Below are 19,280 nucleotides of genomic sequence, written 5' to 3' on the forward strand. Positions count from 1 at the left end.
AACAGGGTACAAAGCGTTTTATTGCAAAGGGTATTGTAGTAGTGAGCTGTGTATATGAGAGCAGTCTAAACATTTATTATCTGCATGCACTCCAGGTAAAGTGAGTGTGATCTGGATCAGATGTATCTGTACTGAATGGTGGAGGCAGTAGGTAGTTCTGCTTTGTACAAGGGTATTTGTGACATCTATGGATTACTTTGAGGGGTATTACAGAGCTTTGATTGTTATACGAGGCGATCTGTATTTTACACCCTCTTGTGTCTATGAGGAAGGAGAAGAGGTGCATGCATACCTTCAGGGTGGAGTATTAATCTTCTCTGTGCAGAATTGCGTAGGTTGCATGAACAGCCTTAATTGTGCATTTTCTTGTTTTCAGTAGTTCGAAATTTGCTTAACTCCACATTCTGCAAAGGGGTGACATACCACCAAGCAATCTAAATCGTAACATAGTTTTTTACCATAGGATTAATAATAATCTGTAGTAAAAGGTGCTTGGTTTGAGTCTTCTCTCCTCATTTGATGGGACAAGTTGCTTTTCTCACAGCTCTGATTATTTGTCGTCCGGCAGTGTTCTCCTGAAAGACAACAAAAGTGATCTCACACAAGATAGTGGTTTAAAAAAAAGGGAGCAGTAGAGATCATTTATCCTTCAGAAGAATCAATATCAGTTAGTGTAAAATGTATCCACTTGCTAAAGTGCTATGCACATATAAAATTCAGGTGGACCCTGAAAGATAGAAGTTTTGCATGGAAAAATGCATAAAATGTGCCAAATTAACATTGGTTAATCCACAGAAACAGTGTACCAATGACACTTGTTTTAGTTCAATTAATACATTATTTCTCCTAAGAGAATGTCTTAAATATCTGTCAAAGAGATTGAGATGCCATTTTCAAGATCTAGATGTAGTTTCAATATTTCTATTCGTTCAGTTGCAATTAAGTACTGCGTTTGCCTGTAATTATTTTATTATGAGTTTAAATCCATTTTAGATGAATAACACTGTTTGTGGGAGCGTCTGTTGGTTTGAACTTTAGTTCCAGGGTACCAAATTATAGACTTATAATGTAATATTCAGGATTATAATGTTTTCTATTTGACCTCCTACAGTAGTTCAACAATCTACAAATTTTTACACACCCATTTCAAAAGCACTCAGAATGCCATAAAATTACTAATCTCTAACTATGGGAATACAGCTTTTATGAATCTACCCAGGTGAAGCTCTTGTTGGAATTTTATATTTCTGAACTTTCTATTTTATAGAATAAAAATATTTTAATAATTTTCTGTCTGTAAAATAGCTACATCTGCTTACATCTAAATATGTTTGCTTGGAATGATTTTTTTTTAATATATATGCACACACATACTTTGGACTAGTAGGGGAATACAAAGCTGCTCCTTTCCATTTGAACCCCTTCCAAAGACAATACTTACGAATAAAAATTAATTTGAAACTTGGATGCAACATAATTGTGCTCTGCTATTTATAACTACTTCCTTGGAAGCAAAATATAGTGTAATAAAGTATTAACACATCAAATGTAAGAGTTTAACATATTTGGGGACAAAAGTGCCTCTGTTTTGAAATTATTAAGTGGAGGAAGGTATGATAATTGTTGCTGTAACACCCAGAAACCTCAGTTAAAATTCGGGTCCCACTTTGTAAAGCATTGTACAAACATTCTGTCCTGAATTGATATATATGATATATTTTGAACTAGACAGGATTTGTTCAAATAGAGATAATACTTTAAAGTATAAATGTACAAAACTGACCTGCGTTGTCAGTCTAATTTAATCTCATAAACTCCTTGAGGCCAGAGATGTCATCATCTATATGTGCTGTGCTCAGTGATGGTACTCCATTAATAATGTAAACCCACTCCAATGAATTGAAAACTAGACAAGATTCAATTAGGTTTCACTCTGAAGGTCAGATTTTCTTTTATCTATTTCCAAATTAAACTTCCCTTCATGAACACACAGAAGTTTTCTTAGAGCTTTGAATTTCTTCCTGAGTGTCTTGTTTGGTTAATTATTATCAGATCTCTGCACAAGCTTTATCACTGAAACATCTCCTAATTCACACATCAACAGTTGTATTTTGCAACACAAAACAAAACAAAAAAACCCCCTTTAATGCTGAAATTCCAAAGCTAAACTAAAAAGCAGCTAGATAAGTGAAGAATTACACTATCTTTTCTGAGTAGCCCTCATCATCCTTGTTGAAACTAATTAGAGCTTAAATAGACATTCAAGATAAGTACTTGTTGAGGTGGTTTATGGTGTATGGAATAGTAATGCAGTTTTGGTTGCCATTGAGGGGGCAGCAGAGGTCAGCTACTACACACCTTGTACCATCATCAGATCTTCCAAGTACAACAATAAAACATTCTTAGTGTTGGTATTTTTCAGTTTTACAATTTTAAATATTTTTCGTTTCCATCCTAGTATTAGGCATGATAACATAAAATATTCCTCACTGTAACTAAAGAAAAGATTGTGTCTATGTAAAATTATATTTGTATCCATTGTTCTGATATAATTGAAATGAAAAGAAAGAACAGTATAAAAAGAGATAGTGTTGCTGATTCTGTGGTTTGAACTTGTCAAAAATTAACTATATTTGAAATGCTAATAATTTATTGTTCAGTCGAGTACAGAATGTGCTCTGAATTGGATACTAATCCATAAAATATTGTGTTATATTCTCTTTTACTATTGGTATTATATATCTTTTAACTATAACTATTTTGCTTTGTCAAAATTGAGCCACTTACATTTTAGGTAACAATCTGAATCCAAGTGCATTGCAAAAATGCAAGGTATTAACTGAACATTTATAAATATAAACCTAACACCATAGTCATTGATATTAAGTTGTTCCCTTTGTCTTTAGTGGTCCAAAATAATCAATTTAAACACTTCTATTGTGTATCTGTTCTCTCTGTTATGAACGATGAGTTATGTAAGCAAACATATGTAGTAAAGTGCTTAGTGTGTTCAATACCTAAATTTACAAGGGAATGGGCCTAGAATGTCTTAAGAAGCTCTAGTGGGACTTTAAAATTTCTTACTCCACAAACTAGGCTGGCTTTTTATTTCTTTGACTTTATTTTAATTTGGAGCTTTCACACAAAAGTTCTTTCTGAAGGTTTATTAACTTGTTTCATTCTTTTCAATAGGTTGTGAATGGGTTCATGGGGAGTTCTACGAGGTTAAAATAACTGGGCCAGGAGTTTAGTCAAAAAAATTGACTGATTTGTTCCTTGAAAGTATTGCAGTCTATAGAGGCTTCTGTGTTCCAAATCTAGGGACCAAACCTGAAAACAGTTATTTACTTGAGTAATAATACTCTTATGGATTGTTCAACTTAAATACTGGTTTCAGAGTAGCAGCCATGTTAGTCTGTATCTGCAAAAAAAATAGGAGTACTTGTGGCACCCTAGAGACTAACAAATTTATTAGAGCATAAGCTTTCATGGGCTAGAGCCCACTTCATTACTAGATACTATGATACCATTAACTTTGAATAGAGACTGGGAGTGGCTGGGTCATTACACATATTGAATCTATTTCCTTAAGTTAAGTATCCTTACACCTTCTTGTCAACTGTCTAAATGGGCCATCTTGATTATCACTACAAAAGCTTTTTCTCCTGCAGATAATAGCTCATCTTAATTAATTAGCCTCTTACAGTTTGTATGGCAACTTCCACCTTCTCTGTATGTGTACATATATATATATATATCTTCTTACTATATGTTCCATTCTATGCATCCGATGAAGTGGGCTGTAGCCCACGAAAGCTTATGGTCTAATAAATGTGTTAGTCGCTAAGGTGCCACAAGTACTCCTGTTCTTTCCACTTAAATAATGGACTTGTGTGTGTTTACAAAATCAGGTTCTTAGTTTTGTTTTTTTCTTTAAATTTATCGCTCTGTATCCAATTTATTTTTAAGAGGAACACAGTCAGCCTTAAAAGTTAGAATTGTATCTAAAAATGTTGTACCTAATATCACAACAACTAACCTCCAAAATTACTGAATGATAATTTCACTGTTTCCTCTGAATAGTCAGTTTTGTTTGTGTCAGTAATAGTGAAATGGCTAAAACCATAGAAATTGGCAGGGAACTCAGGTGGCTGTAATACCTAAATGACTTTTAATTTACTTTTTTAAATTGACTATCTTTCAAGTTGACAGAGTTCTTTTACAAAGCTTTAATCAACTTATAGCTGTCCTTTAGGTCTCTCACAACCATTCACCTCTGTAGGATAAGTCTCCCTTCAGAGCTGTTTAATTCAGCTCTTTAATTGACTTGAAGGGGTTGAGTGACCTAAGACCTTCCCAGAGGGCTGAGCACAGTGCATCTGTAGTGCTTCCAGACCCTGAAATTATTCACTGTTTACTAAGAAATATTATGAAACTGGCTGATGCTATTCAATAACAAGCTAAATGGAGGTGGTCTTTTTTGACAGTCTTTCTTTTATTACAGGCATTGGATCAAGACAGAACTGCACTACAGAAAGTGAAAAAGTCTGTAAAAGCAATATATAATTCTGGGCAAGGTAAGTGATTTGGGTCTTTTGTGAGAATCTAGACCATTCTATTAAATAATGTTTACAAAGTTTGCTTTGCTGTTCATTGCATATTAAACTTAAAGAATAGGTGATGCCTGCCTATTCCATAATACAAGTACACCTCTGCCCCCCTGACACCTCATTGGAAGCCATGTATTTCAAGGATGTCATCCTGATTTCCCCCCAACCCCCCAAAGCTCCCTACTGAACTGATCCTGCCTTCCTGGGGAGGTAGGGGGCAGGGGAGAGAGAGAGAGACTTTTTCTCATTCTGTGCTACCATAGGTATATTCCACTGGAACAGCAAAGCTGTTGACCAGAAGAGACCTGTTACATCAGGAGACTGAACCCTGGATCAAGATTATAACCACATGAATGAGAATGACCATTAACTTCCTCGCCATCAGAACTAAAATGCAAAACGTACCCTTTTGCCCAAGTTTTACAACATTAGTAACCTTACACCATCACTCTCACTCTCCTGTATTAAATAATAATGTACAGAAAACGAAAACACCGTGCATCTTGTCAGCAGCGGGGGGCCAGAAGGGGAGATTTGCCATTTTTTGCCCCTTAGGAGGAACTTGGATACAGCGATAATGGGCACCAATATAAGAACCTAGATGAATGGCTAGAATGCAACTATGTCATGAAATTTTGACCCTTTTGAGGTCTGTACTTTACAAAATCTCCATTAATGAATTTTATTAGTATGTGTGTAGGTATTCTTAATAAAGTTGGTAAACTTAAATAGGTATTAAATTTAACAAATTGTCAACAATCAACACAAATATTTATTTGGATAGTGTGCGCCTTATTAGGGCCAGCTTCTACCTATATCTATTGAAATCAATAGGAGTTTTGTCCCTGGATATCTAAGGGAGCAGAATCAGGCTCTTGGTCATTTGCCATCTTATTCAGATGGAATTACCCTTGTTGAAAATATTGAAGTTCAGGAAAGCACAATTTGTATACCTTGGCACTCACGTTCAGCTTAGCAAATGTCTTGCCCTTTAGAGCAGCTTCTTGGAGTTACAGGTTTTAAAAAAAAGATAAAGTTGTTGTTCTATGTTGGTAGTTGACTGTATTTGGTAGTTGTAAGGTTTTTTAATGGCAATGTATATTACTTTGTGCTTCTCCCCATTTCTCTCCCCCACCCATCATTCCAACCCCACAACACACGCATCCTCCCCTCCCTCGCTCCCATAGCTCTTCAGTTGATTTGGATAAACATTTTGCCAATAGATTGTTAAGCCAACTAAACACCTTATGCAAGTTTAGAGTGTATATAACTATCTTTTGCCACATGCATTGTTTGACACAAGTGCATTTACTTTTACTGAAGATTAGATTTGTAAAGGTGCTCTGGGCCTGCAAAGTCTCATATTTGACTCTAAAGAGGTCTTTAAACAACTACATGCTGATTGACTTTCAAAACTGACTAGCTTTTAAGAACTGTCAAACATTTACTGCCTCCTGTGAAATGTACATGAATTGCACTGTAGCCTCCAGTTGCCATTTGCCCCAGGCTTTGAAATAAAACTGGTTTCAATGTCTTCAAAGCCGGTAACCATGGCATGTTATGTGAACTGTTTAAATGACTCAATAAGTGATATAACATTAGTTAGGAGCCATTTTAAACAATAATGTTACAATTGAAAATTAAAAAGCTTGTTTGTAGCCAAGTCAAATATGAAGCTCACTTCTCTTTCTTTTGTACACCCTGGAAATTATTTGGAAAATTATACCATTTTCAGTAACTTCTAAAGTCTAATGATGAAGGGGCAGGCAGTATGTTGGAAGAACCAAAGTAATTTTTGAAAACTACTTGCTTACAAGTGTCTAAATTGATCTGACAGTTCATTATAGGGAAGGAACGTATAATGAAAACACTTAAATAAATATTAATAAGTAAGGACCAAGAATAAATAGCAAAGTCTCAAAATGAAACCCATTACCGATCAGGAAAAAGTTAAAAGAATATACATAAAATTGTAGTAGTCAGAAATTATGTTCCAAGGAACAGATTGGTGTAAGCATCTTTAATTCTTTCTTCATATAAAGTATGAAACAATATTGTAATTCCCTCTTCAGAATGTTGTGCAGTTGGGATCACTTATAGCGAAAACAGAATGCAGAAGGCAATTAATTCAGACTATAGTTAATAAACATAAGGAAGCGTTGTATGCATGTTGGTCTCAGGATATTAAAGAGACAAGGTGGGTGAGGTAATAATCTTTTATTGGCCAGCGTCTGTTGGTGAAAGAGACAAGCTTAAAAGCTTCTCTAAAAGCGTGTCTCTTTCACCAACAGGAGTTGGTCCAATAAAAGATGTTACCTCACCCACCTTGTCTCTCCACTATGGAAGAGTTGGCTTATACAGGTTGGAGGGGACATAAAGGAAGTGAGTAGTGCATATAGTATTAAATATATTGCGTCCTCCAAAGGAAAAAAAATGTGAAAACAAAGGGATTAGAGACTGATAGTAATAGTAGTTCAGATCAGTTTGTCTCTTGAGATCTCATTCAAATAGAATTTTTCCACACAAGATACCAAAGACAGCAATGGAACCTCTTGTCATACATCAGTTCAAGAAGGAGATGGATAATATTTTTATATTGCAGGGGGAGGCCACTAGCTACATTTGGGGGGCTTAGAGGATTTATTTTATATTTTCTTTATAACCGGCATATGAGGTTAATAAATCAGGTTAATAACTCTCAATAACAAATAATACATTTGGGGGGCTTAGAGGATTTATTTGATATTTTCTTTATAAGGGGCATATGAGGTTAATAAATCAGGTTAATAACTCTCACTTACCTCATAAACTCTTTTGAAAAATCAAAACTGGCTAGGGGTGGAGGCAAATAAAATTACATTGGGGCAGTAACAGTGCCTGTCTGTTGAGATCTCTAATCCAATATATGCTTTTCAGAAAGTGACAGTTACATTATTGTTTTGCCTGTAATCATATATGAACAATGACATTCAGGGGAGTGTAGTCCCCCGGAGTAGAGAGTCCCCAACCACCACTCCCAAGAGAAGGAGGCGGGTGGTGGTGGTCGGGGACTCTCTACTCCAGGGGACTGAGTCATCTATCTGCCGCCCTGACCGGGAAAACCGAGAAGTCTGCTGCTTGCCGGGGGCTAAGATTCGCGATGTGACGGAGAGACTGCCGAGACTCATCAAGCCCTCGGATCGCTACCCCTTCCTGCTTCTCCACGTGGGCACCAATGATACTGCCAAGAATGACCTTGAGCGGATCACTGCGGACTACGTGGCTCTGGGAAGAAGGATAAAGGAGTTTGAGGCGCACGTGGTGTTCTCTTCCATCCTCCCCGTGGAAGGAAAAGGCCTGGGTAGGGACCGTCGAATAGTGGAAGTCAACGAATGGCTACGCAGGTGGTGTCGGAGAGAAGGCTTTGGATTCTTTGACCATGGGATGGTGTTCCATGAAGGAGGAGTGCTGGGCAGAGACGGGCTCCACCTTACAAAGAGAGGGAAGAGCATCTTTGCGAGCAGGCTGGCTAACCTAGTGAGGAGGGCTTTAAACTAGGTTCACCGGGGGAAGGAGACCAAAGCCCTGAGGTAAGTGGGAAAGCGGGATACCGGGAGGAAGCACAGGCAGGAATGTCTGTGAGGGGAGGGCTCCTGCCTCATACTGAGAATGAGGGGCGATCAGCAGGTTATCTCAAGTGCTTATATACGAATGCACAAAGCCTTGGAAACAAGCAGGGAGAACTGGAGGTCCTGGTGATGTCAAGGAATTATGACGTGATTGGAATAACAGAGACTTGGTGGGATAACTCACATGACTGGAGTACTGTCATGGATGGTTATAAACTGTTCAGGAAGGACAGGCAGGGCAGAAAAGGTGGGGGAGTAGCACTGTATGTAAGGGAGCAGTATGACTGGTCAGAGCTCCGGTACGATACTGCAGAAAAACCTGAGTGTCTCTGGATTAAGTTTAGAAGTGTGAGCAACAGGAGTGATGTAGTGGTGGGAGTCTGCTATAGACCACCGGACCAGGGGGATGAGGTGGATGAGGCTTTCTTCCGGCAGCTCGCGGAAGCTACGAGATCGCATGCCCTGGTTCTCATGGGTGACTTTAATTTTCCTGATATCTGCTGGGAGAGCAGTACAGCCGTGCATAGACAATCCAGGAAGTTTTTGGAAAGCGTAAGGGACAATTTCCTGGTGCAAGTGCTAGAGGAGCCAACTGGGGGGGAGCTTTTCTTGACCTGCTGCTCACAAACCGGGAAGAATTAGTAGGGGAAGCAAAAGTGGATGGGAATCTGGGAGGCAGTGACCATGAGTTGGTTGAGTTCAGGATCCTGACACAGGGAAGAAAGGTAAGCAGCAGGATACGGACCCTGGACTTCAGGAAAGCAGACTTTGACTCCCTCAGGGAACGGATGGGTAGGATCCCCTGGGGGACTAACATGAAGGGGAAAGGACTCCAGGAGAGCTGGCTGTATTTCAAGGAATCCCTGTTGAGGTTACAGGCACAAACCATCCTGATGTGTCGAAAGAATAGTAAGTATGGCAGGCGACCAGCTTGGCTTAACGGTGAAATCCTAGCAGATCTTAAGCATAAAAAGGAAGCTTACAAGAAGTGGAAGGTTGGACATATGACCAGGGAAGAGTATAAAAATATTGCTCGGGCATGTAGGAATGAAATTAGGAGGGCCAAATCGCACCTGGAGCTGCAGCTAGCCAGAGATGTTAAGAGTAACAAGAAGGGTTTCTTCAGGTATGTTGGCAACAAGAAGAAAGCCAAGGAAAGTGTGGGCCCCTTAATGAATGAGGGAGGCAACCTAGTGACGGAGGATGTGGAAAAAGCTAATGTACTCAATGCTTTTTTTGCCTCTGTCTTCACTAACAAGGTCAGCTCCCAGACTGCTGCGCTGGGCATCACAACATGGGGAATAGATGGCCAGCCCTCTGTGGAGAAAGAGGTGGTTAGGGACTATTTAGAAAAACTGGACGTGCACAAGTCCATGGGGCCGGATGAGTTGCATCCGAGAGTGCTAAAGGAACTGGTGGCTGTGATTGCAGAGCCATTGGCCATTATCTTTGAAAACTCGTGGCGAACGGGGGAAGTCCCGGATGACTGGAAAAAGGCTAATGTAGTGTCAATCTTTAAAAAAGGGAAGAAGGAGGATCCTGGGAACTACAGGCCAGTAAGCCTCACTTCAGTCCCTGGAAAAATCATGGAGCAGGTCCTCAAAGAATCAATCCTGAAGCACTTACATGAGAGGAAAGTGATCAGGAATAGTTAGCATGGATTCACCAAGGGAAGGTCATGCCTGACTAATCTAATCGCCTTCTATGATGAGATTACTGGTTCTGTGGATGAAGGGAAAGCAGTGGATGTATTGTATCTTGACTTTAGCAAAGCTTTTGACACGGTCTCCCACAGTATTCTTGTCAGCAAGTTAAGGAAGTATGGGCTGGATGAATGCACTATAAGGTGGGTAGAAAGTTGGGTAGATTGTGGGGCTCAACGGGTAGTGATCAATGGCTCCATGTCTAGTTGGCAGCCGGTGTCAAGTGGAGTGCCCCAGGGGTCGGTCCTGGGGCCGGTTTTGTTCAATATCTTCATAAATGATCTGGAGGATGGTGTGGATTGCACTCTCAGCAAATTTGCGGATGATACTAAACGGGGAGGAGTGGTAGATACGCTGGAGGGCAGGGATAGGATACAGAGGGACCTAGACAAATTGGAGGATTGGGCCAAAAGAAATCTGATGAGGTTCAATAAGGATAAGTGCAGGGTCCTGCACTTAGGACGGAAGAACCCAATGCACAGCTACAGACTAGGGACCGAATGGCTAGGCAGCAGTTGTGCGGAAAAGGACCTAGGGGTGACAGTGGACGAGAAGCTGGATATGAGCCAGCAGTGTGCCCTTGTTGCCAAGAAGGCCAGTGGCATTTTGGGATGTATAAGTAGGGGCATAGCGAGCAGATCGAGGGACGTGATCGTCCCCCTCTATTCGACATTGGTGAGGCCTCATCTGGAGTAGTGTGTCCAGTTTTGGGCCCCACACTACAAGAAGGATGTGGATAAATTGGAGAGAGTCCAGCGAAGGGCAACAAAAATGATTAGGGGTCTGGAACACATGAGTTATGAGGAGAGGCTGAGGGAACTGGGATTGTTTAGCCTGCAGAAGAGAAGAATGAGGGGGGATTTGATAGCTGCTTTCAACTACCTGAGAGGTAGTTCCAGAGAGGATGGTTCTAGACTATTCTCAGTGGTGGAAGAGGACAGGACAAGGAGTAATGGTCTCAAGTTGCAGTGGGGGAGGTTTAGGTTGGATATTAGGAAAAACTTTTTCACTAGGAGGGTGGTGAAACACTGGAATGTGTTGCCTAGGGAGGTGATGGAATCTCCTTCCTTAGAAGTTTTTAAGGTCAGGCTTGACAAAGCCCTGGCTGGGATGATTTAATTGGGTATGGGTCCTGCTTTTGAGCAGGGGGTTGGACTAGATGACCTCCTGAGGTCCCTTCCAACCCTGATATTCTATGATTCTATGATTCATATCAGATTCTGAAGGGTTCTGAGAAAGAAGAGCTCAAATGTTTGTGTGTGTCACAAATCCTCTTTACTGTTGAAACATTAAAGGCAGGAGATTTTTTTCTGTTATTAAAAGAATTCAGGTCAGTTTACACGTCACACCAACCTGTTTGCGAAGCTTTTTGCAGTTGCCCCTCCAACTTGTTAGGTACTTCTGGAATAGTCAGATTGGATTTGTGAGTTGGAAGCTGTCTTTTGTCTCACTGAAGATGGTACCTGAAGTCAGTGGGAAATCTTTTAAGATAGTTTTCCAATAACACTCGGTTGAATTTTAGTGGCATTGAATTCAATCATAACTAATAGTGTAAGTTTTCAATAGCCTTTTCCTATTAATTGAATTGAATGGCTAATCTTCATTAATTTATAGAGAGTCTTAAGCAAGAATGCAACATAATTTACAAAGGAAAATTGTTCAGTGGTGCGTGCATCTGTATGCAACAAACTAATTCTTGCAGTTCTCATCTCAATTTTTGATGGATGTGTGTGTCACAAAAAGTGACCAAACGTTTAGCTGAAAAATGTGAAGATATTTTAAATTGTATTGCAGCAAGAAAATAATTTTAAGAGGGGCTGGAAAGTAGTAAAATGTGGAATTATCTAATGTATTTATTTCACATTCCCACTGAGGAAGAGAATGAGACAGATGTTTTAATCTCATCATGCCACCAGCCAACAAGGAGCTTTTTGTGCTACAGTGGAGGAGAAAAGTGAGAACTAGGAAAAGGGGTTAGAGCAGTGAGTACTAGCTGACGAAACATCTTTCAAAATGAGTTGGATCAGTGCTGCTGTTCCTTGACTTAGTTACTTCCTCTTTTTTTTTTTTTTGGTGCATCTCTTCTCTTCCCTTCTCCCAGTGTTCATAGATGGATCATGGAAATGTTAAGAAAGAAAATAGTAATACCTGTTTCAACTCTTCAACTGTTCTACCCTTCTCACTTCCTCCTTCTTTTCATTATTTGTGTCCTACAGTCCTGCAGATGAACATTCCTAATTCTTTATGTTCATTAAAAAAAAAAAAAAGACCCAAGATTTTTTTTGTCAGACATATCTACAGAGAAGTTTGATATAGATAGACCCCTGTACAAATTTAAGTAGAACTATAGAAGTAATTCTCATTACATTTAAAAATATACCCACAAAGAAACATGAAGTGGAACAAATTGATATATAGGATAGATTGCTGCTTGTTTGGTATTTTCCTCTTGTAAAGTGTAGTTTATTGGTGAGAGACCTTTCATCTTCTTTATTGTCTGGAAGGGAAGATCTCTCAAGAATACTATACTTTAGAAAAAGAAAAATCTAGCCTATAATTATAGCTCCATAAAGTGAATATCCTCTGTAAAGTCACAGATACCCACACTGTTTCTGAAAGGCACATTAAAGTTAAGAGTGGATACTTGCTTTTGGAAAAACATTGATAGTTGAAAGTTTTGAAGTAATATAAGAGAGACAAGGTAGGTGAGGGAATATCTTTTATTGGACCAACTTTGTTGGTGAATGAGACAAGCTTTTGAGCTACTCAGAGCTCTTTTTCAGGTCTGGGATAGGTAAACAGACTAAATTCAAGGTGGAACAGATTGTTTAGCATAAGGAGTTAACACAGGTTGCAAGAGACCGTTCAGGATGAAGTGGGCAATTAACACCTCTGCTGTCATGGGACAAAAGAGGTTTAGTGAGTTACAGATGGTTATAATGAGACATAAAACCAGTGTCTCTATTGAGTTCATGAATTTTCATGTCTAGCAAAGTGATGAATTTAAGCTCCTATGAGGACGAGGATTGAGAGGTCAGATACAGAGTGATCCTTTTGTGAAAAAGTGTTCACCTATGGGTGATGTGGGCATTTTTGTCATTATTCTGTGTGATTTCATTCAAGAGTGACTGTCACCCACATAGTTGTTGTTGGGGTGTTTAGTGCACTGGATGAGGTACATGACATGTTGTAATAGACATGTAGGACCCAATCTTCTTCTCTGGTGGAGTGTCCTTGTTTGGTGAATGTGGTTTTAAGTGTGTTAAGATGTGTACCTTGGACTTTTTCCTTGGAGCATATTCTGTGGTATCTGAGTGCCTGGCTGTAGATAACAGATTTCTTGGTGTGTCTGATGTGGTTACTGGATCTGTTGAGGTAAGTATGGTGATCCGTGGGTTTCTTGTATATAGTTGTCTGTACAGTTTCATTGTTGAATCTGATTGTTCATGGGGGAGTGTTTTAGAGAGAGTTTGATGGATAGGTGGTAGTTATTGAAGTTGTGGTTGAAATCTGAGTAGTCTGTCCAGAGGATGAAAACACTGATGTATCTCAGATATATCATTGGTTTTGTGGTGTATTTTTTCAGAAATTTTCCCCCAAGATGGCCCATGAAGAGGTTGGCATATTGAGAACCAACACGGCTCTAACAACTCTGCAAACAAAATTGATGTATTATACTCTATCTTGCTATAAAATAACATTTTGCCATTAGATACAGGGAGTCAGATATTCAGAAGGGCTTCCTTCATGTATATCAGGTCGCCCTGACTTTATTGTCTCTCTTTATCACTGCACCAGAGTGCTGGACTTCACTGAAGAGATTTACTATCCCAGTACACATTCAGTAAACCCATTGTTTTTTCCACACAGTGCAGGAAGGCTATTTTTTTATGTACTGTATCAAGAATTGGGTACATAACGCACTTCAGTCTGTTTCCTTAATCTTCACAAATAAACTTTAGTTTCATTGTTGATTACATTGTTCAGTACAAAAATATGCATTGCCTTGCGGAGATTAATAAAACAGACGATTATTGAAGTTAAAATCATTTATGCATATTCGCTGTTTCTACTTCCAGCTTTCGGACTGTTATCAAGATCATTGTATGCACTGTGAAAGCCGAGCTTGTTCAAATGTTTTAGCACCTTGGTAATCTTTAAATAAATAAAATGGTATTTTACTCAATGGATGGGTTAGGTAGGGACTTATATGAATTTTGTGGCATGCTATGGTGAATCTGACATTCCCTTTTCCTTATAGTCTTTCCATTGAAACAGAAGTGCAGAATTACTTCTTTATCATTTGTACATGGTGCCACGTGTGCATGGTTTAAAGCCCTGATCATTGGTAAGGATCTTATCTAGGGGTCCAATGCTACAAACATGTACATACATCACTTTACTCATTTGAATAATCCCGTTTAAGCAAAGTTCCATTGAGACAACCAGTACAATTACTCACATAAATGTTTAAGATCAAACCAATAGTGAGATAAAACATGATATCATGGAGGGAAATAGTATACTTGGCAAGAGGATGAAGGAGGGAGGGAGGTTTAAAAATAAATAGGGTTGTAAGTTCTTGTAGAATTGTATCTTGTATCTTCTGAATGTGTGTCAGTTTTTCATGTATTTTAAATTTTTCTTTACCATAAAGTACATCTATAATATGTCCTGTAGAACTTCTGGATGGACTAAAAAATTAGTGGAAATGTCTGGATGGAAATATTTTCAGATTTTCACAGCTTGAATAATTTTCTAGTTCATTTTAAAGTTAGGCGGGACATATTGTAGATGTACTTTATGGTAAAGATTATTAAATATCCTTATTTAGTACGTGAATTTCATATGTTAGGGTTTTCTTTTCTTTCTTACTTACTGCTGATAGTGGCATTCACTTTACCTTACTGGAAAATAGTCTCACGTGCACTTGTGTGTTGTCAGAATCCTGAGGCCTCTCCCCTGCATTCATTCTGGGATAACCAGCCTTTTCCTTCCTCACTTCCCCTTTCTAACTGGGAGGGGGAGGGGAAGCATATATCCTTTTGCCCAGGTAAAGGTAATTGTCTGATCTAAAGCTTGATACCAACACCTGTGTGGTATGGTTCTGAGTAGCCATTACCACCACCTTTTTTAAAAGTAGATTGAACAAAGTACTAAGAAATATACTGTCGGGAGAAATCCTGCATTGGCAAGGAGAGGAACAGAATGAATTACTGGGTCTTTTTGTTGTCTGACTTCTATGGTTCCCTTATTCTTCCTTGACCCCCCAGAACAAACCCTGTGACACATTTGAGCTTCATTAGGCCAGGATTGAGTCAGCTAATACTCCTCCCTAGCTGAGATCTCCTGTGCATATTTACAGAATAACTTTTACATTAAAAATATGCATTTTATTATTGCATAATGATTTATTTGGTTTTTATGCCAAGATATTTGATTAAAAGTGTAAACTTTTAGAACAGATTTAGCCTTATTAAAAACATATTTTACTATTTGTGAACCCACAACATCATGACTGAAAACTTTGGGCATCTGATAACATTAATTTTTGTATTTGCACTAAGTAGGACAATGGTATATAAATTAATTATAAACATACACTGTAAAATCTTATTTACAAAATACAGTTAAAAGATCATGAGCAATTTCATAATTTTGATCTGAGTTTAAGAAAAGACATTTGGTTTTCTCTTATGGTTGTAGTGGAACTTAGTACTTAGCAGATTTTTTTAAAGGGTTTGGAAGTGTAATTCTTTTGAGGCTTTCTGCCAAGTATTTTTAGTGTTTAAGATGATTCATGCATCATGGGATAATGCACATGGATTGTGGTGAAATTCATGGTTTTAAAAGTAAAGTGTGGAAGTCAACAGAAAAATAGTATTTTGCAGCACCCAAAGATTTCAAATTTATATCTGAAATTAAATGGTAATTTTTTTATTTTTTGTAATTCAAATACTGTCAGACAAAATTTACAACTTGGAGAGAATGATACTCATACTACTACCTGAAATAAACATAATTCCTGTTGACATTTATAGCCCTCTCTCTCCCACTAAGGAAAATTAATTTTGGGAGGTGTGTCTGTAATGTGTGGGGTTTTTTTTAAAGCCATAAGGATGGGAATCTAATAAAGAAATGTTGAACAAACCAGTATTGGAGGCTTAAAGTAATTACTCCTGAGGGAATTCTGCACCACTGCGCGCATGCCAGTATCACGTCCCCCACGGATTTCTTTGCTTCCCCGCAGAAAAATGACTTCTGACAGGTTAGCAAAGGGAAGCCGACAGAGCAGTCACGCGTCCCCACCAGCAGCGCGGATGCGCTGTTTTGGGCATCTGGAACAGCTGGCAGAATGGTAAATCACCGTGGTGGGGAGCAGGGAACTCCCTGGCCAGTGGCTCCTATCATACGTTGGGCTCTGCTTCTAGTTCTGGCTAGTCTGGGGAGGATGGGACTTCTTCTTCCCCTGCAAGGAGCAGCTGGGGCTGGGTCAAACCCACTCCAGAAAGCTCACCTGGCTGCAGGAAGCTCTGCACAGCCCTTCTCCCTCCCCCCCCACCCCGCTTCCTGCCTCCATTGCTCCTCAGCCATGTGGGGAGGGGTTACTGTACGGACATCCCCCGAACCCCCATAGCTGGAGCCTCCATGTACCCAAACCACCCCCCGCACTTGAACCCCCACCCCAACAAGCCCCACCATCTCCCGCACCTGGACCACCCTGATGAGCTCCCTGCACCCCCACAAAGACCCAGTCCCCCAGCACCCGAAGCCACCGCTGAGCCCCAACCACCTTTACCTGGATCCTCCTGCAGAGGCCCATTATCCCTGCACCTTGAACCTCCCAATGAGCAGAATTTGTAGAATTTTGCAGAATTTTATAATATTATGCACAGAATTTTAATTTTTTGTCACAGAATTCACTCAGGAGTAAGTAATACAAAAAGACAGAAGAGGAGCTTAGTAACGTGTCATTACCACAATTGCAAATGAGGAAAATATTAAACACTGTTGGAAGGAGAACATTAGACTTACAAGACTGGACTCTTAAAGATTCTGCATTCTTTAAAAACAAAAACAGAAACCCCCCACACACAACAAGTTAGTGTAGCTGTATTCTCAGAGTTTAAATACATTTGCTTCTCAAGAAGTATTGGATACTTCTAAAGAATCTCAACCCAAGTCTTGTGAATCATGCCCTTCCTGGCTGATGAAAGAGAGTCATAAGCAGCTGGTGCCACTCCTAACTGAAACAGCCATTTCCTCATTTAGGGAAGTAATCTTCCCTTCCATTTTTTTCCAGAGTGCAGTAGTCTGACCAACACTGAAGAAACCCACCCTGGATACATCTGTTCCAACTGGTGCCCAATAAAAAAATCTTCTGTTCCTGAGCAAGCTCATAGAGAAGCTAGCCCAGGACTAACTACAAGCTCTTCTGATTAAAGGCAATATCCTAGTCCCAGCATAATTTGAATTCAGGTCAGGCTATGGGATGAAAACATCTTTGATGGCACTGATGGATGATCTCCTGCTTTCAGTGGATGGAGGATAGACATCTGTTCTCATCCTTCCCTTGAACTTTGGAGATATTGTCTTGTCTGAGAAAGGAGTCGGGAGAAGGCTCTAAAATAGTTTTAAGTCCTTTCATGCCCGAAGAGTAGAAATAGGAGACTGCACCTTTGTCTCTAGACCTCTCACTTGTAGAATCCCAAAAGGATCAGGTTTTCTTCTGGTCCTGTTCAACATCTGCATGCAGCCACTAGATTAACTGGTAAAATGACACGGACTCAAGTGGTAGCAATATTCAGATGATAGGCTCTAATTATCCTTTACCATCTGTGACTGTGCCACTACTAGCAAGATGGCTCAGTGCTTGGATGAGATCCATTCATGGATGAAGAAGACCTGGCTGAAACTGAGAAGGATGAAGTTTATGCTGGTGGGAAGAGGAAGGGACTTCGAGGAGTCTTCAGTCATGGTACAGGCTCCTTTGATTGAAGATAAACACCCATAATTGGTCAGCTCAATCTGTAGTTCTTGAGTGCTTTTAGATTTCTCTTTGATGGTAAGCTCTCTCCTTGCAGCATCCACAAGTAGTGCTTCTGGTTATCCAGGAAACTACATCCCACCCATCCTGTCTGACAATGACCCAGCCTTGGTTATATATGTTTTTGCCCTTCTCATCTGGATTACTGCAATGCATTATACCTAGGAGTGAAACCTTTGGCCCTTAGAACTCCTGCTAGTACAAAATGCTACAGTACACTTACTTAGCAAGACAAACTACTGTGAGCACATGTTAACCTATCCTTCAAAGTCTCTATTTGTGTTTAAAAACCACTTAGTGCCCTGAGCCCGGGATATGTAAAAGATCACCTAAAGCTCTGTGCAGGAGACAGAGATTTCTCATGGCTAGTCCCAGACTGTGAAATAAACTTTCACCAGAACAGAGGGCCATCAGATACCTTGCCACCTTCTGCTTTAAGTGCACAGTGCACTTCTTTTACCGTGCTCTTTGAAACATAAACACACAGCAATATATTTTAAAAAAGCAACATTTTTTTAAAAAGCATGAGAAAGATAAAACAGTCTTCCAAAACAACTCTCTCCACAGCGCATACAATTCTCCCCCTCTAGACAGGATGAGAGAGAATGAACCACATGTCACAAAAAGAACAGGAGTACTTGTGGCATCTTAGCGACTAACAAATTTATTAGAGCATAAGCTTTCTTGGACTACATAGAATTGGATCCATAGAATGGATAGATACATATACATACATACATATAGATATATGTGTATATATACACATACAGAGAAGGTGGAAGTTGCCATACAAACTGTAAGAGGCTAATTAATTAAGATGAGCTGTTATCAGCAGGAGAAAAAAACTTTTGTAGTGATAAACAAGATGGTCCATTTAGACAGTTGACAAGAAGGTGTGAGGATACTTAACATGGGGGGGGGGAATAGATTCAATATGTGTAATGACCCAGCCACTCCCAGTCTCTGTTCAAACCCAAGTTAATGGTAAGATGTTAGTCACCTTGCTTTATGCATTCCTGAAGGTGCTCAGCTGTTTTGTTGATGAGGGCAATAAAAGAATATAGAATTGAATAATAGCTGACTAAAGATCTTCTCCCGAACTGCTCCAAGCAAATCATTTAAACTTTCTCACAGCAGGAATAGTTTAAGGGGTATGAGATTGTATACGTTAATTTAGAAAACATTGTTGGGAAACAGTTAAGATTGCTGCACATACCATATGTGTATCAGGATAATCAGGCCATCAGTTGTGGCTGGAACAGGAACTGAGGCAGGAGCAAGCTGGAATGGGCAGAGGCGAGCAGGAGTAGTC

General features: G+C 39.5%; 1 protein-coding gene across 6 annotated transcripts in view; it reads left to right on the plus strand.

The window, feature by feature from the left end:
- The window catches only part of ASAP1 (ArfGAP with SH3 domain, ankyrin repeat and PH domain 1), a 362,608-nt gene that overhangs the window by 169,164 nt on the left and 174,164 nt on the right, over positions 1-19,280 (plus strand). For all 6 annotated transcript variants that reach the window (XM_048841653.2, XM_048841649.2, XM_048841648.2 and 3 more), the window contains one exon: positions 4,505-4,577. In XM_048841653.2, coding sequence (XP_048697610.1) covers positions 4,505-4,577 — 73 coding nt within the window. The remainder of the gene's footprint in view (positions 1-4,504; positions 4,578-19,280) is intronic.

This window comes from Caretta caretta, chromosome 2 (assembly GCF_965140235.1).
Source record: "Caretta caretta isolate rCarCar2 chromosome 2, rCarCar1.hap1, whole genome shotgun sequence".
In the NCBI taxonomy this organism is placed as follows: domain Eukaryota; kingdom Metazoa; phylum Chordata; order Testudines; family Cheloniidae; genus Caretta; species Caretta caretta.